The sequence below is a fragment of the Macaca mulatta genome, chromosome 14 (genome assembly GCF_049350105.2).
Source record: "Macaca mulatta isolate MMU2019108-1 chromosome 14, T2T-MMU8v2.0, whole genome shotgun sequence".
Classification (NCBI taxonomy): domain Eukaryota; kingdom Metazoa; phylum Chordata; class Mammalia; order Primates; family Cercopithecidae; genus Macaca; species Macaca mulatta.
This window is the reverse complement of record NC_133419.1, coordinates 109029536-109057438: the sequence shown is the minus strand read 5'-3', so window position 1 is coordinate 109057438 and position 27903 is coordinate 109029536. Positions and strand designations below refer to the sequence as shown.

The window sequence follows — 27903 nt, the reverse complement described above, 5'->3', positions numbered from 1 at the left end:
CTAGCAACTAATTCTTTTAGTTGTTTATCTGATAACATAATTTTTAAGTTTTAATTTGGAGTCTTGCTAGATATAGAATTCTTCCTTGAGGCTGGATGTGGTGGCTTACTCCTGTAATCCTAGCACTTTGTGGGGGCCAAGTTGGGAGGATTGCTTGAGGCTAGGAGTTCCAAGACCTACCTAGGCAACATACAGTGAGACACCATCTCTATTAAAAATTTTTTTCTCTTAATTAGCCAGGCATAGTTGTGAGTTCCTGTTATCCCAGCTACCTGGGAGACTGAGGTGGGAGTATCGCTTGAGCCCCAGCATTCAAAGCTACAGTGAGCTATAATGGTGCCACTGCTCTTCAGCCTGGGCAACAGAGACCCTGTCTCAAAAAGAAAAAAAAATTCTTGGTTGACCTTTTTTTGCTATCAGTTTTTTATCTTTTATCTTCAACAATCAAAGTAAACATCAGGTCTTTGAATATCATCTCACTACTTCTGGTTTCTGATGAGAAATCAGCTGTGAGTCTTAGAAACCCTTGTTATGTGTTGAGTTGTTTCTCGCTGCTTTCACGATTTTGTTTGTCTTCATATTTTTAGTTTTATTATGGTCTAGGTATGGATCACTTAGTTTATCCTACTTGGAGACTGGAGCTACCTTCATGTGTAGATTTAAGTTTTTTCTCAAATTTGCACATTTTTGGAAATTCTTCAAATATTCTTTCTGGCATTTCTATCGTTCTAGGATTTCCATTATGCTTATGTTGGTACACTTGATGGTGTCCCTTAGGTTTCTGAGGCTCTGTTCACTTTTCATCATTCTGGATTTGTTTCCATTCCTCAGATCAAAGGACTGTTACAACTCTGTCTCCTTCGTGCCATCCACAAGGCAGCGAATGATAGGGGGCTGTGTTTCAGCTCATTTGTGTTATAGCTCATTCAGTCCCACTGCCCTGCTCTGGCTTGTGGCTCCTGGGCCTGCTTGACCCTGCCACTGCTTCCTGTCATGTGGGGCGGCTATCCAGTCCTGGCAAAGGCAGTGAGGGCTACAGTGTTACAGCCCCTTTCCCACCGGCAGGTTCCGGGGTCTTGTCCCACGTCCAAGAAGAGTGAGGTTACACAGACATGAGAGACTGAGCAAAGTGGAAAACGGTTTTTGTTGAGCAACAGAACAGCTCTCAACATGAGAGGGGACCCAAAGTGGATAACCCTCTGTGTGATAGGGGGCCCAGAGGTAGGTAGCCCCCACATGTGGCTGAGTCTGGCATTTTTATGGGCTCAGAATGTGGGAGTGCATGTTGAATGGTCTATGGTCAGGCCTGGAAAAAGCATAATTGGATTGGCCTTAGGCATCAAGGAAGTTCTCATTCTAGTTGTGGACTCTGCCTGGAACTGGCATCCAGTTTTCAGGTTTCAGGCTGTCTTTGACTTGAGTTTTGGGTTTCACCATGTACCTGCCCCTGTCTGCCTGGGAATTTGTCTCTTGCTGCTATCAATCCTCCCTCTGAAGAATATGTCTAACTGCCATTAGGATAAGGACAATGACCACAATTGCTGCTTTCTGTTGACAGGGGTGCCGTTTTGCAAAAATGGCAGTCCGATCTCTCTCAGAGGCCTATCTAAGAGTTCCTAGTAAAAGGGAGCCATCGTCTGAGGCTCCATTGGCACGACCATATGGAGTTTGATGATCTCTAATTGAGAAGAAACAAATTTTACAAGGAGGTTAAATATATATGGACCAAATAGTATATTATACAAAAAGGAGCTGGAAGAGAGAAATGTAGTCCCAAAATAACAGAAATAAGGAGCAAAACAGACTAAACATGCTGAAACAATGTTATGGCAAGGGCTGTTTCACCCTGGTGAAAGAAATTAAATCTTGTATGGGGGCAGTTAAACTTTAGAAGAAAAATAACTTTTTAGGGGAGTATATAATCCCTTGGGAGTTCAGGATTAAGGGATCCTTGGCAAAGATGCCTTGTGGGGAACAGAACTAGGGTGAGAAGAGCAAGCATAGGAGAGACTATAAAGAGGATGTCCATGATAGGTTAATGACACTTAACCTTTTGTCATATTTAGCTTGAGGTCTCTGATTTTTTTCACAGTGGTACTTCGGGTACTGTTCCGGGTCAAGAGAGGTAATTCCGTCAGTTTTCCTAGGCCTTTAGTCATATAATGAATATATATAATGAATCTAATGTATATATATACACACATATATACGTATATATACACACATATATATTCATTATATAATGAATATATAATATATATTCAATATATATTCATATAATGAATATATAATGAATATATATGTGTGTATATATACGTATATGAATCTAAGATACATATAGATGTGTATATATAATGAATATATATATAATGAATCTAAGAATCTTTTCCGGTGACATTTACTGGCGTAGGAGTAGAAAGGAGTATGGTGTAAGGTCTCTCCCAGTGTGGACCTAGAGAGGGAGAGAGGATAGGAAGTGCCTTTACCCAGTACTGTGCCCCCTGGGTTGAATAGAGATGGCCCTAGTTCCCAGAATTGGGCTTCTGACAGTTGTTTCAGTTCCTATTGGAAGTGGACCAAAGATGTTATACATGTAATCTAATCAGAGGTTTCTTGGTCTAGCAAGAAATCATTGGTGAGAAAAGGTCATCTGTATATCATTTCGAAGGGAATTAAACCCAGCTTTGTAGGGGTGTTTCTAACATGTAGTAGGGCTATGGGAAGAAGGGTAATCCAGGGCAGATGAGTCTCTCAAGACAGTTTTCTGTGGTACCTTTTGATAATGTCATTTGTCTTTTCTACCTTTCCTGAAGATTGTGGTCTCCAAGCACAATGAAGATAGTATTGTATGCCTACTGCCTTTGAGACCCCCTGGGTGACAGCTGCCTTGACGGAAGGGCCATTATTACTCTGGAGGTGTTTAGGAAGTCTAAAGCAAGGAATTACATCATTAATTAGTACTTTTATCACCTCAGAAGCTTTCTCTGTCCAACATGGAAATGCTTCTACTCAGTTAGTGAAGATATCTACCCACACTAGGAGGTATTGGATGCCTCTTGTCTTCCGCATGAGGTGAAATCTGTCTGCCAGTCTTCCCCTGGGTAACCTCCCATTATTTGGGTTCCGGAAGGGAGAAGATGTTGCTTGAGGGGATTACTTCTAATACTAACAAGTATTTCTAATACTTCTAAGGCAAGTCTCACAAGCATTAGTGACCGGTTTGACCATTTTTAGCAGATTTTTACCTGAAAACATTTGGGCCAATTGATAGGTTTTATGCTTACCTAGGTGGAGGGCTTGCTGAAGGATTTTAAGAACTTTTAAGAACTACCTGGCCGGTAGCTGGTATATAAAGTTTGCTGTCCTCTGATTTTAGCCATCCCGAAGGCCAAAAGGTGTGTCCCTGAGAGGTGGCCCATTCTATTTCTGCAGGAGAATATTGAGGTTTTATTTCTCTTGGAGCCCTTCCAGATCAGAGGGGCCTCAAGTGGATCAGAAATCTGGGGCCCTCTTGCTGCCAATTTAGCTGCTCAGTCTGCCAACTTAGTTCCTCAGCTATTTCATCTGTTCGCTTTTAGTGGCCTGTAGAATGTATTATTACCACTTCCCATGGAAGGAAAACTGAGGATAATGATCTCTTAATTTCCTGGTGGTATGAGAGACCTATTAGCTGTGAGGAAGTCCCTTTCTTTCCATATAGTGGCATGGGCAGGGAGAACTAGGAAAGTATACGCAGAATGAGTATAAATGTTAACTGCTTTCCGTTTGCTTAATTCACCCTCGTGAGGGCAGTTACCTCAGCTAGTTGATCACTTGTGTCTGAGGAGAGAGGCATGCTGTCAGTAATATCATTTAGGGTGACTGTTGCATATCCTGCTTTATTGATCCCTTATTCCACAAAAGAACTTCCATCTGTGAAGAGAATCCAGTCTGGGTTCTCTAAGGGAGTTTCTTCGAGGTCCTCTCTGGCCACATAGGTTTCCCCTCACTATCTGTTCGCAGTCATGTTCAAGCTCCCCAGCTTTCTCTGGGAGGAAAGTTGCTGGGTTTAGGGAGGGACAGGTTCTTAACTGGGCTGCAGATCTCTCTAATAGCACTGCTTAATATTTGAGGAGACGATTGTCCTCTACCCAGAGCCTCCCCTTAGAAGACAGCAGTCCTGCCATATTATGTGGGGTATAAATGGTTACGTTGTACCTCATGGTTACCTTAGTGGCCTCTGGTACTGACAAGGTTAGTGCTGTGACTGCCCGGAGGCAGACTGGCCATCCTTTAGCTACCAAATTAAGCTCCTTGCTTAGGTAACCTACAGGTTTCTGGGCTGGATCTTGGGCCTGAGTTGGAACTCCCTGGGCCATTCTCTTCCTTTCTGATACGTAAAGATTGAATGTCTTCCCTATGGGAAGACTAAGGGCTGGTGCCTCAAGCAAGGCTTGTTTCAGTTGGTCAAAGGTCCTTTTAGCCTCTGGTTCCCAAATTAGGGAGTGAGTCTTAGTCACCTGAGTCTCCTTTATTGTGTGATATAAGGGACAAACTATTTCACCATACCTGGGTATCCATAGTCCTGTAATCCCCAAGAATCCTCTCAGTTACTTGAGGGTTTTGGGGAGAGGAAAAGAGGAGATGGACTTAATCCTTTCTTCACGTAGTTCGCTGGTCCCCTCTGACAAGACTAGACCTAGGTACTTCACTGAAGACTGATAGAGCTGAGCCTTAGATTTTGAGACCTTATATCCTCTGTTAGCCAGAAAATTAAGACAAGCCTTACGCTCGTCCTGAGACTTCCTTAATTGGAGCGCAAAGGAGAATATCATCATCTACATATTGTAAACCTGAGGATAAAGGAACTCAGATCTTTTGACAACACCTGCCGAAACAGCTGGGGGCTGTCTTAGAATCTCTGTGGTAACACCATCCAGATTAGCTATGTAGTCTGGTTGGATGGATCCTTGAATGCAAACAAATACTGGCAGTTGGGGTGTAATGGTATGCAGAAAAAAGACGTCCTTTAGGTTCAGGACTGTGAACCATTTAGTTCTCCCAAGTATTTGAGTTAGGGTATAGGGATTGGGAACCACCATATGGATTGGAACCACATCCTCATTAATGAGGCAGAGGTCTTGGACCAGTCTCCTTCCTTTATTGCGTTTTTGTAAATCCAATATTAGAGTATTACAAGAGCCGTTGCAGGGTATAAGGAAGCCCTGCATCCTGGAGTTATCAGTGATGGCTTCTAGCCCTTTCCTAACTTCTGGTTTTAGGGGATATTGTCTCTGGTTAGAGAAGCTGGGATCCTTAAGGTGGACCCAGACCAGTATGGCAATTATGGCTGCACCAATTTTCCTTTGAGTTGCCCAGACTTCTGGGTTAATTAATATCAGTCTGCACTAAGGTGAGACAAAGAGTCTGTCCTGGAGCCATAAGGATGGTGGGTCCCATACCAGCTAAAATAGCCCTGCCTAGCAGAGGAGTTGAGCTTCCAGGCATGATTTAAAAGTCATGGATAAACAAAAGGTCACCTCAACTATAACTAAGGGGTTGCGAAAAACATCATGTTAAAGGCTTTCCTGAGACATCCCTAACAGTCATACTAAGAAAGGAAGGGAGGACTGGCCTAATAAGTTGCCTCCCAAGAGGGAAAAAAAATCAGTCCCTTACACAGCAAAGCTCCCTGTAGTCACAGGACTATGCTGACTCCTGACAAGGTTGGGGCGGGGGAGGGGAGGGCGGGAACAACTTAAATGCAGGGAAGGGAAGTTGCCTGAGGGAAATAGCCTCTTGCCCGATGCAAATGAGTTCCTTCAACAGGGGAAAGAAAACTCTCAATCATTACATCCTTCTTCTAAGAACAGACAAAAACCAAGTTGTTCTGAATTACACTGCTGATGACTAAGCAAAATGCTCATTCCACTCAGTAATATTGTCACTGTGGTTTGCAACAACACCCTTAATGTTGTATATGAAGACGAGATAGGAGCCAGGAAAGAGAGAAAGAAAATGCTATAGGAAAGACTGGAGGTCTTGACTGACACCCGAACGGGCTCTTGGGGATTGAGGCCAGTCCAGGAGCCTTCAGGTAACACTGAGGTGTAGCCTCAGCCAGATGCCTTCAGTTGCCGGAGGACCTTATTCTGACCCTATGCAATGGCTAGACCTCTGTGAAGGCAGACTGGATTGAAACAAAGCCAACATTCCCAGTACCTGAGGGTGATGGCAGAGGCTTGGCAAAGTCTTCCCCAGCAAGCCTGTCCTTTGCAACTGTGCCATTCGCTCTTAACTGGCTGACAGAGGTCCAGTGCTTCATCCATTTTTGGAAAAAAAATGTGAAGGCAAGAAGCCTCAGAAATGAAAGTGTAAGAGGTCCACTCTTACCCTTCCACAGATCCCAGACAAGCCTCCAGAAATGACACAGGATTCATTCATTGCCACTGTGCTGGAAGCATCTCCGTGTCCTGTGGCACACCTGTCTGGGCCTCACTCACCTCTAGGCTCACTGCTGGGCCCTCTGCCCACTCGACCCAGCAGACTGCTTCTGGCCCGGATTCCATGCCCACTGCAGCTCTGCATTCAGCCCACAACTGGTCCAATTGTGCCATGATTGTCTTCTACCTTGGGAGCCGGCATCTGGATGAGGGTGACATAGCGGGACCCAAAAACTTGGAGATACCAACAACCACAGAGCCCCAGCTGTTGCCCAGGGAGTCCCCAAGGACCATTACAACTCTCTCTCCTTCCCCCCGCCCACAGCATGGCAAACGGAGGTGGCAGGGGAACGCATGTTTCAGCTTGTTTGTGTTACAGCTCGTTCCATCCCCCTACCCTGCTTCAGTCTGCGGTTCCTGGGCTGGCCCAGCCCCACTGCTGCTTTCTATCGGGTAGCTGCCCAGTGCCAGCAGAGGACTGGAGGGCTACAGTGTTAGAGTTCCTTTCATACCCACCGTTCAGCAGGTTCTGGGATCTTGTCCTGCGTGTAAGAAGAATGAGATTATGCGGACAATGGAGAGAGAGCAAGGCAACAGCTCTCGACACGAGAGAGGACCCGACATGAGTAGACCTCCATGTGAGAGGGGATTCCAAAGGCGGGTAGTCCCCATGTGTGGCTGAGTCTGAGGTTTTTATGGGCTCAGAATGGGAGAGTGCAGGCTGATTGCTCCATAGGTGAACCTGGAAAAAGCACCATTTGATTGGCTAAAAGGCATCGAGGAAGTTCGCATTCTGGTCATGGACTCTACACAGAACTGGTAGTCCAGTTTTCAGGCTTCAGGCTGTCTTTGGCTTGAAGGTTGTCAGGTTTCACCGGGTACCCTACCCCTGTCTGCTTGGGAGTTTGTCTCCTGCTCTTATCAACTGTATTATTTCTTTATTCATATTTTCTATTTGGTGAGAGATTATTCTCATAATTTTCTAGACATGGATTCCCGTAGCTTTTCCAGCTTATTTAAAAATAGCTCATTTATAGTCTCAAGTCTAATGTCTGGATTTCTCTGGGCAGACTTTTGGTTTTTTGACTCTATGAGCCATACTTTCTTATTTCTCTGTGTATCATAATATTTTGTGAAAAAATTGGATGTTTTAAATAATATAATGCGACAACTCTTGGAGTTAGATTTTTTCCCGTGTTTTTTGTTGTCTTAGATGTTGCTGTTTGTCTAGTGAGTTTGCTGAACTAATTTTATGCAGTCTATATTCTGTGAAGAGTTGGTATTCTATGATTGGATGATGATTTCCTTAACTACTGGGAGCAAATAAATATCCCATGGTTTGCCAAGGGGGTCTGTGTGTGCATTGGGACATGCTTTAGTTCAGCCAAGCAGTTGACCCACTCTGCCTTAGCCTTCCTTCACTAAAGTTAAGGTTCTTCTTGGAATTGGTAATGCTTTGATTCCCAAAAGGCATAAATTAAGAATTAAGGGAGTTCCTGTCTCACTTTTCATGCAGAGTAGGTCTTCTGTTCATTCCTTTTTTTTTTTTTTTTTTTTGAGACGGAATCTCACTCTGTTGCCCAGGCTGGAGTGCAGTGGCGCGATGTTGGTTCACTGCAAGCTCCGCCCCCCAGGTTCACGCCATTCTCCTGCCTCAGCCTCCTATGTAGCTGGGACTACAGGCGCCCGTCAACACGCCCGGCTAATTTTTTTTTTTTTTTTTTTTTTTTTGTATTTTTAGTAGAGACAGGGTTTCACCGTGTTAGCCAGGATGGTCTCGATCTCTTGACCTTGTGATCTGCCCGTCTCGGCCTCCCAAAGTGCTGGGATTACAGGCGTGAGCCACTGCGCCCGGCTGTTCATTCTTTTTATAAATCGTTTGGCAAATAAATGAAGTATACAAATACACAGCATTGTTGTGAGAACATAGTTTTCTGATAACCCAGTAAGTGAATTTATACCATCAATTGACCTGGTCATTATGGAAGTTACGCAGTAGAGGAACATAGTTATTTATCATTAATTTATTGGTCCTCCTGTAAGTACTATGAAATAATTATACTTGGTTAAACACTTTATTTTACTAATTTAGCTAGAATTGTTTCCTGTGAAAGGGCCATCTGTTCTATGAATTATACTTTGTATTGCAGCACAACCTGGTGTTTCTGTTCAAGGCTGCCAAACACTAGAGCATTCCACCTAAGGTTTAAATTGTGATATCAGTACATGCTATAGCATTTTCAATAGCAGTTTTAACCAGAAGTACAGAATTCAATGTAAGTACTTAAACTTTTATTTTTTATTTAGGTTACTTACAGCAAGAAAACCTCATTTCTACCTGCCAGACTTTTATTTTGGAAAGTTCAGATTTAAAAGAATATGCAGAACACTGTACAGATGAAGGGTTTATTCCAGCCTGCTTACTGGTGAGTTATTTATTCCTTAAGGGAAATACTTCATCAACACAAGAGACTACATAGTCATAAAATCAGCTTATCAGAAAAAATACTGAAATTGGCAGAAATTTAATGGTTTATATTCATGCATGACTGGTAAGACCCAAAGACGACCAGCTGTTCTTTTTACAAATTTATGCCAAAACTATTAAATGAATTACAACTTTGACTCTGAGAATTAGTTTCAAAATGACACCCTCGTTTATGATTAGTTTCGCTGCTGCTGTCTCCAAGCCTTTTTTTTTTTCCCTTCCTGACCTGTATCTGGCTGCTCCTTTCAGACAAATACAAAACAGATATTTTGATTTATTATTGTCATTTCTTTTGTTAAATATCACTAGACCAACAAACCATCATTTGGCACGTAGTGGATACCTTCCAGAACTACATTATTTCACATGGTGTTTACTATTTTATTTTAAACATGGCTCCTTGAAGACTATCACAGATAACATCAATGTCTGCTTAGGAAACTGAAAATGACGCAAAACTAAAGTTAAGCAAGGTCATAGAATACAGAGTATACACAAATCCATTGTATTCTGCATGCCTGCAGTGAACAATTGAAATTTGAAAAATTTTTGAAAGTACGCATTTATAATAGCAACAAACAAACAAAATGCTTAGAGATAATCTAACAAAATATGTGTGAAATCCAAATGCTCCAAATTGCCTGAAATCTAAGGCCTGAATAAAAGGAGAATTGTACGGTGTGCACAGATTGAGAGACTCAATATTGTTAAGGTGTTATTCCCCCCAATTTAATTATAGATTTTTTACAGTCAAAATGCCTGCAAGCATTTTTATAGGTAACACGGAGCTGAATTCTAAATGTTAAATGGAAAAGAAACTAGAATAGCCTAAAGAGTTTCTGAAAAAGAACAATTTGGAGGACTCACATTACCAGATTTCAAAACTTACTAAAAAATATAATCAAGATTAAGGGACATTTTTGATAGTTTAGGCACGTAGATCAGTGGAACCAAATACAAAGTCCATATAGAGACCCATACATCTGATTTTGACAAAGGCTTAAAGGCAATTCATTGCAGAAAGGATGGTCTTATCAACAAATGTTGCTGGAACACCCAGACATCCATATGTAGAAAAAGAACCTCTACAAATACCTCGTACCTTATGCAAAAATTAACCATAAAATGGTTCAGAATGTAAAACACAAGACTCTAAGACTTCTAAATGAAAACATAAGAAAAAAATTGTGCAAAGTTGGATTTGACAATGAGTTTTTTATATGACACCAAAAGCATGGGCTATAAAGGCAAAACTTAGCCCAATTTATAAAAAATTAAAAACTTGCTCTACAAGAGGCATGTTAAAAGAAATGGGCTGGGCCAGACACAATGGCTCATGCCTGTAATCCCAGCACTTTGGGAGGCCCAGGCAAGAGGATTGCTTGAATTCAGGAGTTCTATACCAGCCTGGGCAGCATAGTGAGACTTCATCACTAGAAAACAATTTTTAAAAATTAGCCAGGTGTGGTGGTGCACTTAGTCCCAGCTGCTTGGGAGGATGAGGCTGGAGGATCGCTTGAGCCCGGGAGGTGAAGGCTGCAGTGAGCCACAATTGCACCGCTGCAATTTAGCCTGGATGACAGAGTAAAACCCTGTCTCAAAAAAAAAAAAAAAGGTTGGGTGCAAATTTGTATCTTACATGTCTGAAAAAGGGTTTATACCCAGAACATATGTATAGAACTCTTAAAACTTAACAACAAAAACCAAACAATTTTTTTAAGTGGATAAGAGATCTGAAGATACTTTTACCAAAGAAAATATACAAATGGCAATAAGCGTATGAAAAAATCTTCCAAATCATTAGTCACTAGGAAAATGCAAATTAATACCCCACTGAGATACGAATATCTATTAGAATGGCTAATATAAGAAAACAGGTTTAAAAACTGGCAAGTCCTTGACCACAAATATGCAGAGCAGCAGGAACTCTTGTTTGTTACTGGTAAGAATTAAAAATCATACAGTTGCTTTTGAAAACAGTTTGCATTCCCCATGTGAACCAACACTCACATTACCCAAATCAGTTGAAAAACTTGTGTTCACACAAAAACCTAGACACTGGTGTTTGCTAATAGTGCCTAAAAACTGAAAACAGGCCAAGTGTGGTGGCTCGCACCTGTAATCCCAGCACTTTGGGAGGCCAAGGCAAGCGGATAGCGAGGTCAAGAGTTCGAGACCATCCTGGCCAACATAGTGAAACCCCATCTCTACTAAAAATACAAAACTTAGCCAGGTATGATGGTGCGTGCCTGTAGTCCCAGCTACTCAGGAGGCTGAGGCAGGAGAATCGCTTGAACCTGGGAGACGGAGGTTGTGGTGAGCCGAGACTGTGCCATGGCACTCCAGCCTGAGCAACAGAGCAAGACTCCATCTCAAAAAAAAAAAAAAAAAAAAACTGAAAACAGGCTAGGCGTGATGGCTCACACCTTTAATCCCAGCACTTTGGAAGGCTGAGGCAGGAACATGGCTTGAAGCCAGGAGTTCGAGGCTATAGTGAGCTGTGAGCAGCCATTGTACTCTAGCCTGTGTGTCAGAGCAAGACCCTGTCTCTAAAAAAAAAAAAAAAAAAAAAAAAAAATTAAAAACTAGTGACAATCGGCCGGGCGCGGTGGCTCAAGCCTGTAATCCCAGCACTTTGGGAGGCCGAGACGGGCGGATCACTAGGTCAGGAGATCGAGACCATCCTGGCGAACACGGTGAAACCCCGTCTCTACTAAAAAATACAAAAAACTAGCCGGGCGAGGCGGCGGGCGCCTGTAGTCCCAGCTACTCGGGAGGCTGAGGCAGGAGAATGGCGTAAACCCGGGGGGCGGAGCTTGCAGTGAGCTGAGATCCGGCCACTGCACTCCAGCCCGGGCGACAGGGCCAGACTCCGTCTCAAAAAAAAAAAAAAAAAAAAAACTAGTGACAACCAAGATGTCTTTCAAAAAGTGACAGACTCTGATGTGTTCATAACAAAGCAATACTACTACTCAGCAATAAAAAGCAACATGCTATTCACACAATAACATGGATGAATATTAAATAAATGCTTCTAATTTCTTCTAAATTAACAGTTCGGAACAAATAACAAATTGTAGATAGTGGGAGCCAAATTCCTCACTGTGTGAGAAAGAAGATATAAATAAGCATAATAATGAAACCAGTGGTGTTGGGTTATAATCTGAGATATTAGTATGACACTGTGGTTATTTTAATATATATACAGATAGATGCAGAAATACAAATGCTTGTGTATATGCATTTGTACGTGTATGTGTAGCTGTCTGCTGAGAGGGTCTAGAAGCAGTAATACCCAAGTAGCTATAATGTCCTAGTCAAACGGGCAAGATTCTTTAGAAGCTTGGATGCAAACCCTAATGTCAGTGGCTATTTTCATTTTCGATTACCTGCTTCTTTACCCTTTCCTCATCAGCTACTCTGCAGTTAGATCTTTTATTAACTTGAATGGTGGAATCTTTTCTTGTGAGAAATTATTGGTAGTATTATACACTTTTGGTAATATTTGATCTTTTTCTTTTCAGTCCTTATTTGGAAAAAACTTGACAACAATTTTAAATGAGTATGTAGCTATGAAAACAAAAGGTAAGAGTTCTGATTTGGAGTTTTTTTGCTGATGTGTACAATATTTATCTGCTTGATTTAGTTAAAAATAATTTTTAAAGGTGTCTCATAAAAGCCTTGAGAAAACTTGTCTCCGTTGTGATGACATAAATTTTTCTGGGACACATCTAATTTGTTTGTGGGTTTTGTTTTTTGTTTGTTTGTTTTTGTTTTTTGTTTTTGAGACAGAGTTTCACTCTTGTTCAGGCTGGAGTGCAATGGCATGATCTCGGCTCACTGCAACCTCCAGCTCCTGGATTCAAGCTATTCTCCTCCATCAGCCTCCCAAGTAGCTGAGATTACAGGCCTGCACCACCATGCCCGGCTAATTTTGTATTTTTAGTAGAGGTGGGGTTTCTCCATGTTGGTCAGGTTGGTCTCAAACTCCTGACCTCAGGTGATCCACCACCTCAGCCTCCCAGAGTGTTGGGATTACAGGTATGAGCCACTGCCCCCGGTCATTTGTTTGTGTTTATATTGAGTGATACATAAATTGCAACAATCTTTATATTAGCAAAAATAACCCAAAAATTACCTTTAAAAAATATATAAAATAAAACTCTTACCTCTATGTTATCTATACTGATAAACAGACATCACTATGTGTTAAAAAGTTTTAAACTGACATTTTAATTTTAATTCTATGTAGTCTAAGTCTGAACATAGAAGCCAGTCATAAACTGGCTTATACTTACCAGCATATAAAATTCTACTTGCCTTAATTAAGGATGTTTTAGAGAAAAAGTTTTGACTACTTATTCTCTAATATTGATTATTTTCAATAGCTTATAATATTAACAAAACAATTAGCATTAAACAATTTGCATAAGATAACATAAAAAGAAGCTTGACTTTTGACGTTGTCACTGTGTATAAGCATTGTGCTATGTGCTTTCATATGGTTTTTTTCATCATTTAATATTTTGTGGTTTTTGTTTGTTTGTTTTTTTGAGACGGGGGTATCTCTCTGTTGCCCAAGCTGGAGTGCAGTGGCGCGATCTCGGCTCACCACAACCTTCTTCTCCTGGGTTCGAGCAATTCTCCTGTCTCAGTCTCCCGAGTAGCTGGGACTATAGGCGCACACCACCATGCCTAGCTAATTTTTGTGATTTTAGGAGAGACAGGGTTTCACTGTGTTGGCCAGGCTGGTCTCGAACTCCTGACCTCATCATCTGCCCACCTTGACCTCCCAAAGTGCTGGTATTACAGGCGTGAGCCATCATGCCCAGCCTCTCATTTACTTTTTAGAATAACCCAGTGAGAGAGATTGTTTAAAGCCATTTTTAAATATGAGAAAATTGAGGATTAAATTTCCACACTTACAAAGAATTTGCATAACCTTTATGGTAATTATTATAAGACAAATTTTTTTTTTTTTTTTGAGATGGAGTCTTGCTCTGTCGCCGAGACTGGAGTGCAGTGGCCGGATCTCGGCTCACTGCAAGCTCCGCCTCCCGGGTTTACGCCATTCTCCTGCCTCAGCCTCCCGAGTAGCTGGGACTACAGGCACCCGCCACCTCGCCCGGCTATTTTTTTGTATTTTTTACTAGAGACGGGGTTTCACCGGGTTAGCCAGGATGGTCTCGATCTCCTGACCTCGTGATCCGCCCGTCTCGGCCTCCCAAAGTGCTGGGATTACAGGCTTGAGCCACCGCACCCGGCCAAGACAAATTTTTTAAATTCACTTTCATATGTCATATGATATCAGATAGAACAAAGACCAGAAAAAGTGTTTCTCCCTTTTTTAATAAAATGAAGGTGTAAAATTATTGGCCAAAAAATGCTCAAGAGATTTTACAGATGTCCTTTTCTACTCATATTTGTATCTGATACTCAGTGACTTTAGAAGAGAAAGCAACCTTATTATAGCTTTGCAAGCTATTTTACAAAGTAGATGGATTTCTCATTTTCCAACATACTGTCAATAATCGAGAGACAAGGTTTTTTTGTGTGTCTTTGTTCAAAATGAATGATGAAATTTCTTCACCTGGGTTTATTAAGAACTTTTTCCTCCTGTGATTTAGAAACATCAAATAATGTCCCAGCAATAATGTCATCTTTATGGAAGAAATTGGACCATACACTTTCTCAGATCAGGTAATAAGCTATTAGAATGTGCCTAATGATTTTGGAATTCAAATACACTTTGGGTTTAAATCTTCTTGAGACCTACACAGTATACTTATGTAACACTTATGCAGTTTTGAAATTACTCTAGAGGTTGCTGGTACTGTGGAGGCTACTGACTGACATAATTTAAAATAAATAGCATATTTTTAATAAAATACTTAGAAAACTAAGCTATGTAGTAGTTTAATGACATTTCCAAGTTTCCATAGCAATTTAGAGGCAGATATATTGTTAGAATACAAATCACCGTGAATTCCCTTAGGCAGCTGTCTCTTTATTACATATTCACAGAATTGATGCATTGAACCCATGCCCACTTGATTTCTTAACTTGAAATAAGCTTGAAGAATAATGCTAATTCTGAAATCTTCTGGTATCAATTTTATGAAAATCTCCTATTTGACAATAGAATTTGTTATGAAAACCATAGTCTCTTAACCTTTCTTTCAGAGATATAAGTGACTACCCCACCTAACTTCAGCATGGGTTTCATTTTCTTTCTCTGCTTAAACTTCTAAAATGGCTCCAAATGCTTTCTACTTAACTCTGGACACATCTTACTTGGTAGTCTTATCTTTATATTTCTTTTTCCTGACTCGAGTTTTATGGATCTTGTTGGAGACTTACTTGACATATTTTTTATGATAATGGCACGGTGTCTGTGACTTTATCGAATAAAGGGATGGGCCACTCTGATTCATACTAAAATAATTAACTTGTACTGTGAATTTTTCCATGTTTGTTTGCATCTTCTTTAGGGGTTCAATAAAATAATTTCATAGCCATAAATTTAATAAAAGCTGGATGTCCTCTGACATTAACTTGGGGATTCCGAAGTATTTATATATGGAGTCATGGAAAATCAGAATTTCTCTATGGGAAGTCATCTCTGTAATTGTGAAAGATAATAAAAAATGTATACTTTGTATATTCTTACTTAAAAATGTAATATGCAGAGTTTCTAAAGTTAAATTATATTCTTTTTATTTTTTCAAGAGGTAGGGTCTCGCTCTGTTACCTAAGCTGGAGTGCAGTGGTGTGATCATAGCTCTCATAGCCTTGAACGCCTCAGCTCAAAAGTTTCTCCCACCTCAGCCTCCCAAGTACCTAGGACTACGGGCGCATGCCACCTGGCTAATTTTTATTTCGTTTCATAGAGACAGTCTTGCTATGTTGCTCAGGCTGGTCATGAACTCTCAGCCTCGAGTGATCCTCTCACCTCAGCCCCCCAGCGTGCTGGGATTACAGGCATGAACCACCGTACCCAGCCCAGATTGCATTCTTTTTTTTTTTTGAGACGGAGTCTCGCTCTGTCGCCCAGGCTGGAGTGCAGTGGCCAGATCTCAGCTCACTGCAAGCTCCGCCTCCCGGGTTCCCGCCATTCTCCTGCCTCAGCCTCCCAGAGTAGCTGGGACCACAGGCGCCACCACCTTGCCCGGCTAATTTTTTGTGTTTTTAGTAGAGATGGGGTTTCGCCGTGTTAGCCAGGATGGTCTCGATCTCCTGACCTTGTGATCCGCCCGTCTCGGCCTCCCAAAGTGCTGGGATTACAGGCTTGAGCCACCGCGCCCGGCCCCAGATTGCATTCTTAATGTAATGTCAAGGCACTCTAACGCATATTACGTTGGATAGAAACTTGTTAATTAAAATTATGTGTGTTGTGAGTGTGTCTACATGCCACTATTTTTCTCCTAAAGCAAATCAGAGTTGCTTACCCAAAAAATGTGTTTGTCTTTTTTGTCTGAGAGAGATTTTTTGCTTTTTACCTCATAACTAACTTCTGGTCTGACTGTAACTAAATCATAGTGGATGTCGGCAACAAAAATTTTTTGATGGATAACTACTTTGTTTTCTTTGTTAGGAGCATGCAAAGTTCCCCAAGGTTTGCTGGCAGTCAGAGAGGTTGGTATCCAACTTTAAACAATGTTCACAATTACTTCAAACTTACACTGTCAGATGAACATTTTAATTCATTATACACATGTGCTAAGTGTATATTTTGCTTAAACTACTGTTTTTCTTTGTGGTGTTTTGTTTGTTTGTTTTTGTTTCTGTTTTTGTTTTTTGAAGTGGTGTCTCGCTCTGTTGCCCAGGCTGGAGTGCCATGACACGATCTCAGCTCACCGCAACCTCCACCTCCTGGGTTCAAGTGATTCTCCTGCCTCAGCCTCCCAAGTAGCTGGGACTACAAGCGTGTGCCACCACACCCAGCTAATTTTTTGTTTATTTTTAATAATTATTTTTTGTATTTTTGTATTTTTTTTATTTTTGTAATTTTTTTTTTGTATTTTGCCATGTTAGCCAGGATGGTCTCAATCTCCTTACCTCATGATCTGCCTGCCTCAGCCTCCCACAGTGCTGGGATTACAGGCGTGAGCCACCGCACCTGGCCAAACCACCGTTTTTTATGTACAGTTATGTTAATATTTTCATTTATCATAAAAATATTTTGTAAATACTCCCTACATTTCACATAGACTCATGTAGAATGTTTTAATTCTCATGAGTTTAGATTTATTAATTCATGGGGGTATTATCAATATGAATTATTGCAGAACAAATACAATCTTGGATTTATAAAGCTTGAGTGTATTCATTTTAGTTTCTTCTGAAAGTCACATAAATTTAGTTGATATATTTAGGGGTCATTCTTCAATCTGTTGATGTAACATGTTATATAATAGGATGCATCATATTGACTTCTTATAATTCCCAAACTACCCTGACATTGAATTTGTTTTTTAAATGCTTATATGTTTCAGCCCGAACAAGAACTGGAATTGCAGAAATCAAACGGCAGAGAAAGCTTGCATCTCAAACAGTTCCAGCCAGTGCAGAGTTGCTCACTTTACCTTACCTTTCAGGACAGTTTACCACTTCTTCCACAGGTACACAAGTTGCTCGACCAAGTGGCCAAATTTCAGATCCATCAAGGTCATATTTTGTAGTGGTCAACCATTCACAGTCACAAGATACTGTAACCAGTAAGTTTACATTTTGTTCTCTTAAATTTTGTTGTTAATGAAATCGTATGAATGAGATAATATACTAATGTCTTTATACTCAGTGTAAAAATATGGACCACCCCCCAAAAAAAAGATGAGAGAGACTAAAAGTGGAACAGACTTCTAGATTTGCTATAAGCATATAAAATCTTTAAGGCATTTTAATCTAGGATTCTTCCTATTTCTACTCTAACTGAAGTTCACCTTGAACTCTCTAATTCTCCATTTTTGGCATTAAGAGAAAAGGACCTTGTTGCATTTTATTTTAAATGGAATGTACATTATATTTTCTACCTCCTTGCCTTTGTTGATGTCAGTCTGTCCTCCTGGAATGAGGAATGCCTTTCCACTTCTCCTGTATCTTTACATGTTAGAAATCCTACATATGCCTGGCTGAACCTTAGAGTTAGGAATATCCTTAGAGAGCGTGTGGTATATCTTATTTGTTGCATACTTGAAACTTTTGAAAACACATGATAGTAAGCGATAAGAAGCTAGTTAATAACAGAGTTGGGATTAGAATTCAGGAGTTAGCAGTCTCAGTTCACAAACCAGTTATCTTTCTGTGCAGCTAAAATTTATTGCCATCAAGATCTCCCCCATTTTCACCTTTTCCAAATCCTTTTCTATACCCAGAATGCTTAGTTTATACTTCTTAGACTTTTTCCATTCTACCATATTATTTTTTGTTGAGACTATACTGTACTTTGGATTTTATTGTAAAACCTTAAGGCATAAAGACTATATTTTATTGATCTTAATATCATTTACCGTGCTTTATACATGGTAGGCACTCAGTACTTGTTAATTGAATTTAATATAAAATAGTAATCACTATTTAAAGCTTTTTATCCCATTACAAGTTTAGAAAATTATTCCATTTCTTTGGCTTACTGTTATGTTTTCTTGAAATACAGCTGGAGAAGCTTTAAACGTCATTTCTGGTGCTCCGGAAAAGAAAGCACATGCCAGTTTAATGTCTCCCGGTAGACGCAAAAGGTAAATGCTTTTTAAAAGAGACAAGTTACCTGTATCCGTTAAAAAAAAAAAATTACATCAGGAGATTTACATTGTGAATAATAAGACCAGGTTATGTTCTGATCTGTTATTAGAACTATTCCAAAATTTTGTCTTTCTTCACATTCTAACCCGCCTGAAATTGGGTTGCATCTCTCAATTAATGGCATATTACTGTTTCATGGAAAATATGTTTATTCTGTATTGGTATATAAAATAATGGTATATCTTACAAATGATGTTATCCCAGGTTTTTTGAAGTCCATGTTTTTTAACCGAATGTAAATAATACCATTATGTTCTATGCTGCACACACATTTAAAGTCCTAAGATCAATTGATGGAATTTTTCCAGGCACAATCTTTGAGAAAAATGTTTTTCTGTCTTACTTACTCTGTGTGTCTTTGTTTGAAGAATATTTTTAAAAAGAAATAGTAGTTTTAAAATGTTTCTTCTAGTTTCTTAGCTGCCAAGCCCTGGGTATTTTTGTTAGAGTTTTTACTTTTGGTTGTCTTTCATTCAAGACTGACCTCAGCCTCCTTTATTGGAGCCTTTCTCACTTCACCATATAAAATAGTAAACAGTAATATCGATTTATTTAATTTTAGAGATAGGGCCTTGCTCTCCTGGCCACGCTGGAGTATAGTGGTGCAATCATAACTCATTGCAGCCTCGAACTTGTGGGCTCAGAAGATCCTCCCACCTTAGCCTCCCCAGTAGCCAGCACCACAGGCACATGCCACCACACCCAGCTAATTTTTTTATTTTTTGTAGAGATAGGGGTCTCATTTTGTTGCCCAGGCTAGTCTCAAACTCCTGGCTTCAAGTGATCTTCCCACCTTGGCCTCCCAAATTGCTGGGATTACAGATGTGAGCCACCACACGCAGCCATAAAAGAGCAATATTAATATTTAACATTTATAGGAACCTTGACTTTTTAAATAAAGTATATATACTTTATTTCATTCCATTCTTTAGTAAACCCAGTAATGCAGTTGGTCATTATAAAGTGGGTTAGAGAGTCAGAGCTTGCTGTGCTTCAGACCACATAGGTAGTAAGTGGTAAAGCTAGACTTCAAACTCATTTTTTTGAATCCAAGACTAATACTTTTTGTATTTCCCTTTGTTCCTACCACAAATAGAGAATATACAGTTGACCTTGAACAACACGGGTTTGAACTGCATGGGTTCATTTATACTCAAGTTTTTTTCAACCAAACACAGATTGAAAATTTAGTAGTAAAACCTACCTAGATGCAGTGTGCTGACTTTTTGAGTACATGGGCTTCCTAGTGCAGACTGTAGGACTTGAGTACATGTGGATTTTGATATCCTTGGGGGTCCTGAAACCAGCCCCCTGCAGATACAGGGACAACCGTATCTGTTCTGCTATGGTGATCTTAAAATTTATGTCTGTATATGTATTTATCTTTAAATCTGTTAAACATAGTGGTTAAAAGAAAAGTTTTTAAAATGTGTTTCAGTGAATCTCAGAGAAAAAGTACCACTTTGTCTGGCCCTCATTCAACAATACGGAATTTCCAAGATCCAAACGCATTTGCAGTAGAAAAAGTAAGTGACTCTGCCAAACTTTGCAACTTAAAATATTCCTGAGTTAAAAAATACAGATATATACACAAATGTATGTATATATGTATCAAATAAAGAAACAGGGGTAAGTTTATAGATATCTATAAATACTTTGTTGTTGTTGAATCATTTAATAAAATACCGGCCAGGTGCTGTGGCAAATGCCTGTAATCCCAGCACTTTGGGAAGCTGAGGCGGGCAGATTGCTTGAGCTCAGGAGTTCAAGACCAACCTGGGCAACATGGTAAAACCCCGTCTCTACAAAAAATACAAAAATTGGCCAGGCGTGGTAGCACATGTCTGTAGTTCTTGCTGCTTAGGAGGCTGAGATGGGAGGATTGCTTGAGCCTGGGAGATCGAGGCTGCAGCGAGCCATGATCATTCCACAACACTCAAGCCTGGGTGACAGAGTGAGACCCTGTCTCAAAAAAAAAAAAAAAAAATCTGTCTAATGAGTAGTGGCTTATACCTGTAATAAGAGGTATTGAGAGGCCAAGAGGAGCAGATCTCTTGAGGCCAGGAATTCAAGACCAGCCTGGCCAACTATCTCTACTAAAAATACAAAAATTAGCTAGGTGTGATGGCGCACGCCCATAATCCCAGCTACTATTCAGGAGGCTGAGGCACAAGAATTGCTTGAACTGGGAGGTGGAGGTTGCAGTGAACTGAGATCGTGCCACTGCACTCCAGCCTGGGCTACAGAGCGACACTGTAAAAATAGGGCATTTACTGGGGTTTGATGATGAGTGTGGAAGTGTGTAAGAAAGAGTTGTTGAAAGATCTGTGAAAACATTTGCAAATTACAGTGTTGTATTCAGGGATTAATATGGAGGGAGCTGCCACAACTTCTGAGTTTCCATTTAGGTTTATTAAAACTATCCAGCTCTTATCGGTTTGTTATTTTCTAATAAATATTAAATAGCAGAATACTCTTTATTGTCCTTTTGCTAACAGTGGCTTTCTTTTCCAGCAAATGGTTATTGAAAATGCACGAGAAAAAATACTAAGCAACAAATCTCTTCAAGAAAAGCTAGCAGAAAACATAAATAAATTTTTAACTAGGTAAGCTATATATGTTTAAAATGCCTAATTGTTTTTGCCTAATTGCATAACTATAATAAAGATTTTTCTTTCTTTGTTAACAGTGATAATAATATTGCCCAAGTACCTAAGCAAACAGATAACAACCCTACGGAGCCAGAGACTTCAATTGATGAATTCTTAGGACTTCCGGTATGGGTGGTTGGGGTGCGCATGTGTGCGTGTGTGTTACTTATAGTTAAGATTGATGGTATTTTGGTTTCATTTCAAAACCATTGCCAACATAAGATGTTATGATTTGCCATCTAATTAGATAAAATGATTTACAATAGTAAGATCAAACTTTTCTTCATTCATTGAATGTAATCTGTTCCTGAAAAACGCATCGGATGACGACTTAAAATAGAATCTATATTGCATCCACAGTCATGGATTCCTAAGTATTTAATACTTAAAAATTTGTTAGGGTGTATTTGTGTGTAATAAACAGTAATACAGTGTTTATATAAATTACATTTCTTCTGCACTGCTACAAACTGTATAATACTTTAGAGAAACAATGAAATGATATATTAAAGATATGTAATGGGGCCAGGCACGGTAGCTCAATGCCTGTTATCCCAGCACTTTGGGAGGCCAAGGAGGGCAGATCACTTAAGGCCAGGAATTCGAGACCAGCCTGGCCAACATTGGCGAAATCTCATCTCTACCAAAAATACAAAAATTAGATGGGCATCATGACATGTGCTTGTTATCCCAGCAGCTCAGGTGGCTGAAGCAGGAGAATCCTTGAATCCGGGAGGTGGAGGTTGCAGTGAGCGGAGATCGCACCACTGCTCTCCAGCCTGGGTGACAGAGTGAGACCTTGTCTCAAAAAAATAAGAAAAAAAGATATCTAATGAATCCAAGTAATAGTTAACTAAATAAAATGAACAAAACTTTTTTTTTTTTTTGAGACGGAGTCTCTGTTTCCCAGGTTGGAGTGCAGTGGCACAGTGTCAGCTCACTGCAAGCTCTGCCTCCTGGGTTCACACCATTCTCCTGCCTCAGCCTCCTGAGTAGCTGGGCTACAGGCACCCGCCACCACGCCTGGCCAATTTTTTGTATTTTTAGTAGAGACAAGGTTTCACTGTGTTAGCCAGGATGGTCTCCGTCTCCTGACCTCGTGATCTACCCACCTCGGCCTTCCAAAGTGCTGGGATTACAGGCGTGAGCCACCATGCCCAGCCAATAAAATGAACAAGACCTTTTTAAAAAGAAAGATTGCTAACCAAATGACAGTTTGCCTGTGAGGCTTAATACTAAGAGAAGAAAGATGGGGACAGTGGTCACTGTTGCTATTCATTGGTAGTAAATACAAAGGAGAGTGAGCTAGTAAGGGAGAAATATAACAGTCTGTGTTTTAAGATTTGTCGATGTGCAACTATCCTTTAATATACTTTTTTCTTTTTTTTTTTTTTTTTTTTTGACAGGGGTCTCACTCTGTTGCCCAGGCTTGAGTGCAGTGGCTCAATCATGGCTCACAGTAGCCTTGATCTCCCTGAGCTCAAGTGATAACTCCCACCTCAGCCTTCTCAGTAGCTGGGACTACAGGCACATGCCACCATGCTCAGATAATTTTTGGGTTTTGTTTGATTTTGTTTTTGAGATGGAGTATCACTGGGTCGCCCAGGCTGGAGTGCAGTGGCACAATATCTGCTCACTACAACCTCTGCCTCCCGAGTTCAAATGATTTTCCTGCCTCAGCCTCCCAAGTAGCTGGGATTATAGGCATGTGCCTCCACGCTTGGCTAATCTTTGTATTTTTAGTAGAGACTAGGTTTCACCATGTTGACCAGGATGGTCTTGAACTCCTGGCCTCAGGTGATCTGCCTTCCTCGGCCTCCCAAAGTGCTGGGATTACAGGTGTGAGCTACCTCACCTGACCCAAATATCCTTTTTGAAGAGCAGCTGCAATTGTGATTTTAGGACATCTTTTTACTTGGACCATTGGACAATGGAAATATTTTTATTGGCCTGCCCATGTGAGTGTATTAGAGCAGGTTTTCTTTCAGTTGAATTCTGAGAAAGCCATTGAGCCCTTGAATTGTTTTTCTCTCTGTCAGTTCTACCAGTACTTCTTTTAAAAACCTCTCTTATCTTACCATTTAATAAATATGGGCCAGGCACAGTGGCTCATAGCTTTAATCCCAGCACTTTGAGAGGCCAAGGCAGGAGGATGCTTGAGCCCAGAGGTTCAAGACCAGCCTGGACAACATAATGAGACCTCATCTATACAAAAAATTTTTTTAAAAATTAGCCAGGTGTTGTTGCATGCACCTGTTGTCCCAACTACTTGGGAGGCTGAAATGGGAAGATCACTTGAGCCTGGGTGCTTGAGGCTGCAGTAAGTTGTGATTTCACCACTACACTCCAGCCTGGGCAACAGAGCAAGACGCTGTCTCAAAACCAAAAAACAAATATGTATGCTCTGTTTTAAGTTTTTGTATCCTCTAACTTTTTGCTTATTGTTTCTCTACAAATACATCAGATGCTTACCATAATCAGGGTACTTGGTTAAATACTGTGAAGGATTGTAAGAAAGTAAAGGCACAACCTACTGTTCTTGGTTGTTCATAATACTGTATTTGTAGAAAGTTAAGAATTAAGATTTAGCTGGGTGCGGTGGCTCACGCCTGTAATCCCAGCAGTTTGGGAGGCTGAGGCAGGTGGATCACCTGAGTTCAGGAGTTCGAGACCAGCCTGGCCAACATGGTGAAACCCCACCTCTACCAAAAATTAGCTAGATGTGGTGGCACACACCTGTAATCCCAGCTACTCAGAAGGCTGAGGCCAGAGAATTGCTTGAACCCGGGAGGCGGAGTTGCAGTGAGACGAGATCGCGCCACTGCACTCCAGCTTAGGCGACAGAGTGAGACTCCATCTCAAAGCTAAAAAAAAAAAAAAAAAGAATTAAGATTTAAATAACAGTTTTTAAGACAGTATAGGGAATTTTGTAACACAGAAATCCCAAAAGGCTCAAGAAGTAGCACCAGGACGTCTGAAAGTGACTCTTAAAGCTGAGGCTACAAACAGGATAGTAAGGTGCAAAATTAAGGAAGGAGTTAAACCCTGTATCTACTCCCTATTTCTCATGCTCCCCCAGAAACACTGTTGTCAGTCATGAGCCCTCACAGCAAGAAATCTGACTAACTCAAAAGAAAAGAACTAAAAATACAAATGGTTCTACAACATTATTCCATAGCTTAGCTTGTAGTTGACAAGCTCACCCCTGCCATTGGTACAGGGCTTTTGAGGTAGGTTTTGGCATGTTAGTTTTAAAGCTGAATAGATAAGAATTGGCAACATTCAAGGAAAGCATTTTACATGAAGAACCCATAGCAGACAGATAAAAGGGATAAAATAGATATATATTGAAGGACCTATAAAGCAGTCTACAATAGAGTAATGTAAAGAAAGTAGATTATAGAACTTTATAGTGTGGGCCAGGCACAGTAACTCATGGCTATAGTCCCAGCAGTTTGGGAGGCTGAGGTGAGCGGATCGCTTGAGCCCAGGAGTTCAAGACCAGCCTGGGCAACATGGCGAAACCCCATCTCTACCAAAAATACAAAAACTAGCTGGGTGTGGTGGCACATGTGTAGTTTCAGCTACTCAGAAGGCTGAGGTGAGAGGATCACCTGAGCCTGGGAGGTCAAGGCTGCAGTGAACTGTGCGCCACTGCATTCCACTCCAGCTTGGGTGACAAAGTGACACCGTGTCTCAAAAAAAAAAAAAAACTTTATAGTATAATATTATTTCCATTTATATACATGTATTCATTTTATATCATTTTAATGTTTAGGAATATATTCACCAAAGCTCTTACCTCTAAGAAGTAGGATTAGGAAACCCTCACCTTCTGTCTAGTTTTGTTTTAATTTGTTTTAAATGAGCATATCATTGGAAATTGTCTTGGAGTGGAGGAATGCTACTACATAAAAAGTCAAAAATAGTCAAGTGTCTGCTAATTATTTTGCTGGTATTAAATCATATTATTCAAACTGGGCACAGTGGCCCACGTCTATAATCCCAGTGCTCTGGGAGGCTGAGGCAAGAAGATCACTTGAGCCCAAGAGTTCAGGACTAGCCTGGGCAATTTAGCAACCCCATCTCTACCAAAAATAAAATAAAATAAAATAAAATAAGCTGGGCATAATGGTGCACCTGTAGTCCCAGCTACTCAAGAGGCTGAGGCAGGAGCATCAGTTGAGCCCAGGAATTTCAGGTTATAGTGAGCTACAGTGACTATATCACTGTACCACTACTCTCCAGCCTGGGCAAAAGAGTGAGACCTTGTCTCATATATACATATAGTATGTAAATATATATAAATTCAGTTAGAATCATGCCTTCACCCTACTCCTTTCTTGCAGAGTGAAATTCACATGTCTGAAGAAGCTATACAGGACATATTGGAACAGACAGAATCAGACCCAGCATTTCAGGCACTCTTTGATCTCTTTGACTATGGTAAGGAGACTATTTCAAGACAAAAAAGGCTTCTCCAGTTTCTTTGGTAACTTAACTGTAGTGAATCAGCATTCTCCAGAGTATCTAAAAAAGTTCTTGTTTTCATTTCATCAGATATATGGATATGTTAAAGGAGTTTTTGTTGTTTTGTTTGTTTTTACCTGAGAAACTTCAGCTATTAAAGTGGAGAGTAGTTTTGTTTTTTATTTTTGTGGCATTTTTGCCAGCCAACAGGGAATGTGTTGATGTCGACCGCTCTACAGATGTACTGAACACAATTGAATGGTACAAAGGGAATACAAAAAACTGGCCATTGTCCTCAATCTTATGATTTAGTGCAGTAGTTCTCAAAGTATACTCCCCCAAACCAACAATCTCAGCATTATCTGAGAACTCGTTAGAAAATGCAAATTACTGGTTTAAAGTTTAAGAAACACCTATTTGGTGTAAAAATCTTTGTACTTGTAAATGATATTAAAAGCAACATTTTTTAATAAAACCCTAAATCAAAGTTTAACATTTGCTTAATCCCCACAAGCTGTATTCATTGATGTTTATTTTTTGTTTTGGTCATTTAATTATTTCCCTATTCCCTTTTTAACAGGTAAAACAAAGAATAATAAAAATATATCACAAAGTATTTCCAGTCAACCTATGGAATCCAATCCCAGTATAGTCTTAGCAGATGAAACTAATCTAGCAGTTAAAGGTTCTTTTGAAACAGAAGAATCTGGTAAGAATTTGGTTTTGTTAATATCATCAATCCAAATCTTAATATTCGTCTCAAAATTCAAAGGCAGAAGATACTAATTTGGAAGAAGTTGTTCAGATTGTTACAAATCATTTTTGTATTTTTCTCTCCGTTAAAAACAATTATAAATCTTTGGTAGTTTGATTAAAAAGAAAATTTAGGGTATTCATTCTTTTACTGTAAGCTTTTTTTGTTGGTGTGTTTTTGTTTCTTGAGACAAGGTCTCCCTCTTGTCATCCAGGCTGGAGTGCAAGTGGCACAATCATAGCTCACTGCATGCAGCCTCAAACGATCCTCCCAACACTTTAGAAGCAGAGGTAGCATTACAGGTGTGAGCCACCACACTTAACCTCATTCCTTTATAATTCAGTCTATTCTTGACATGTGCAATTTAGTATTAATGTTGTTCAGTTGCTCAAAAGTCTGTAACATTTATTTTTATTAAGGCACATCTTTTCTGCTCACCTGTTTTTAAATGTTATCATTGCTCCCACCACTAGAAAATCTGATGGCTTCCGATGTTCATTCACATCCTGTCCTTCAAGAATCTCAGACTACGTGTCTCCTTTAATTCCTCTGCCAACAATCAAGTCCAATTCTCCATTTCTTCTTAGGCTGAATTATAGTGGGTTTTGTTTTTGCAGTATATATTATGTCTAGAAGGTTGTGTTCTACCCTGTACAAAGTGAAACTTGAAATTCTGTTTTCTGAGAAAGTCTTCCTACTTCACTGAGGAACTACTTATCCTGAATTTATGTGGCCTGTATACAATTTCCACTGTTTTCCCCACAATAAGGATTCCGATGTGCTCTGTACTCAACAGCAGGTGTCACATTTAACAGAATTAGAGTAGTCCCCCCTTATCTGTGGGGGATATATTCCAAGCCCCACAGCGGGTGCCTAAATTGGGTGGTACCAAAACTTACCAGTATTTACTGTTTTTTCCGATTCAGGCATACCTATGGTAAAGTTTAATTTAAAATTAGGCACAGCAAGAAATTAACAATAACTAATAAAATGGAACAGTTATAACAGTATATTGTAATAAAAGTTATGTGAATGTAGTCTTCCTCAATATCTTACTGTACTATACTCACCTATTTTTAGACTGTGGTTGACTGTAGGTAACTGAAACCACACGAAGCAAAACTGCAGATAATGGGAGACTGCTGTATATGCTAGTTGACATAAATTTTCTGGTTTTTTAAAAAATATTTTTCATACTGATTCAAGTTAATGTTTTCTGTCCTAAATTGTGAATGCTATATTGTTTTCTGAAACACTTTTTCCAGGCCGGGCACGGTGGCTCATGCCCGTAATCCCAGCACTTTGGGAGGCCAAGAA

The 27903-nt window shown here is 40.1% G+C and overlaps 1 protein-coding gene across 2 annotated transcripts in view; it reads left to right on the top strand.

The window, feature by feature from the left end:
- Window positions 1-27903, top strand: part of NPAT (nuclear protein, coactivator of histone transcription) — a 62391-nt gene that overhangs the window by 16795 nt on the left and 17693 nt on the right. For both annotated transcript variants that reach the window (XM_001104186.5, XM_015115607.3), the window contains exons 2-12: window positions 8730-8848; window positions 12435-12495; window positions 14538-14610; window positions 16505-16545; window positions 17406-17627; window positions 18566-18647; window positions 20150-20237; window positions 21226-21317; window positions 21401-21488; window positions 25712-25808; window positions 26413-26541. In XM_001104186.5, coding sequence (XP_001104186.4) covers window positions 8730-8848; window positions 12435-12495; window positions 14538-14610; window positions 16505-16545; window positions 17406-17627; window positions 18566-18647; window positions 20150-20237; window positions 21226-21317; window positions 21401-21488; window positions 25712-25808; window positions 26413-26541 — 1092 coding nt within the window. The remainder of the gene's footprint in view (window positions 1-8729; window positions 8849-12434; window positions 12496-14537; window positions 14611-16504; window positions 16546-17405; window positions 17628-18565; window positions 18648-20149; window positions 20238-21225; window positions 21318-21400; window positions 21489-25711; window positions 25809-26412; window positions 26542-27903) is intronic.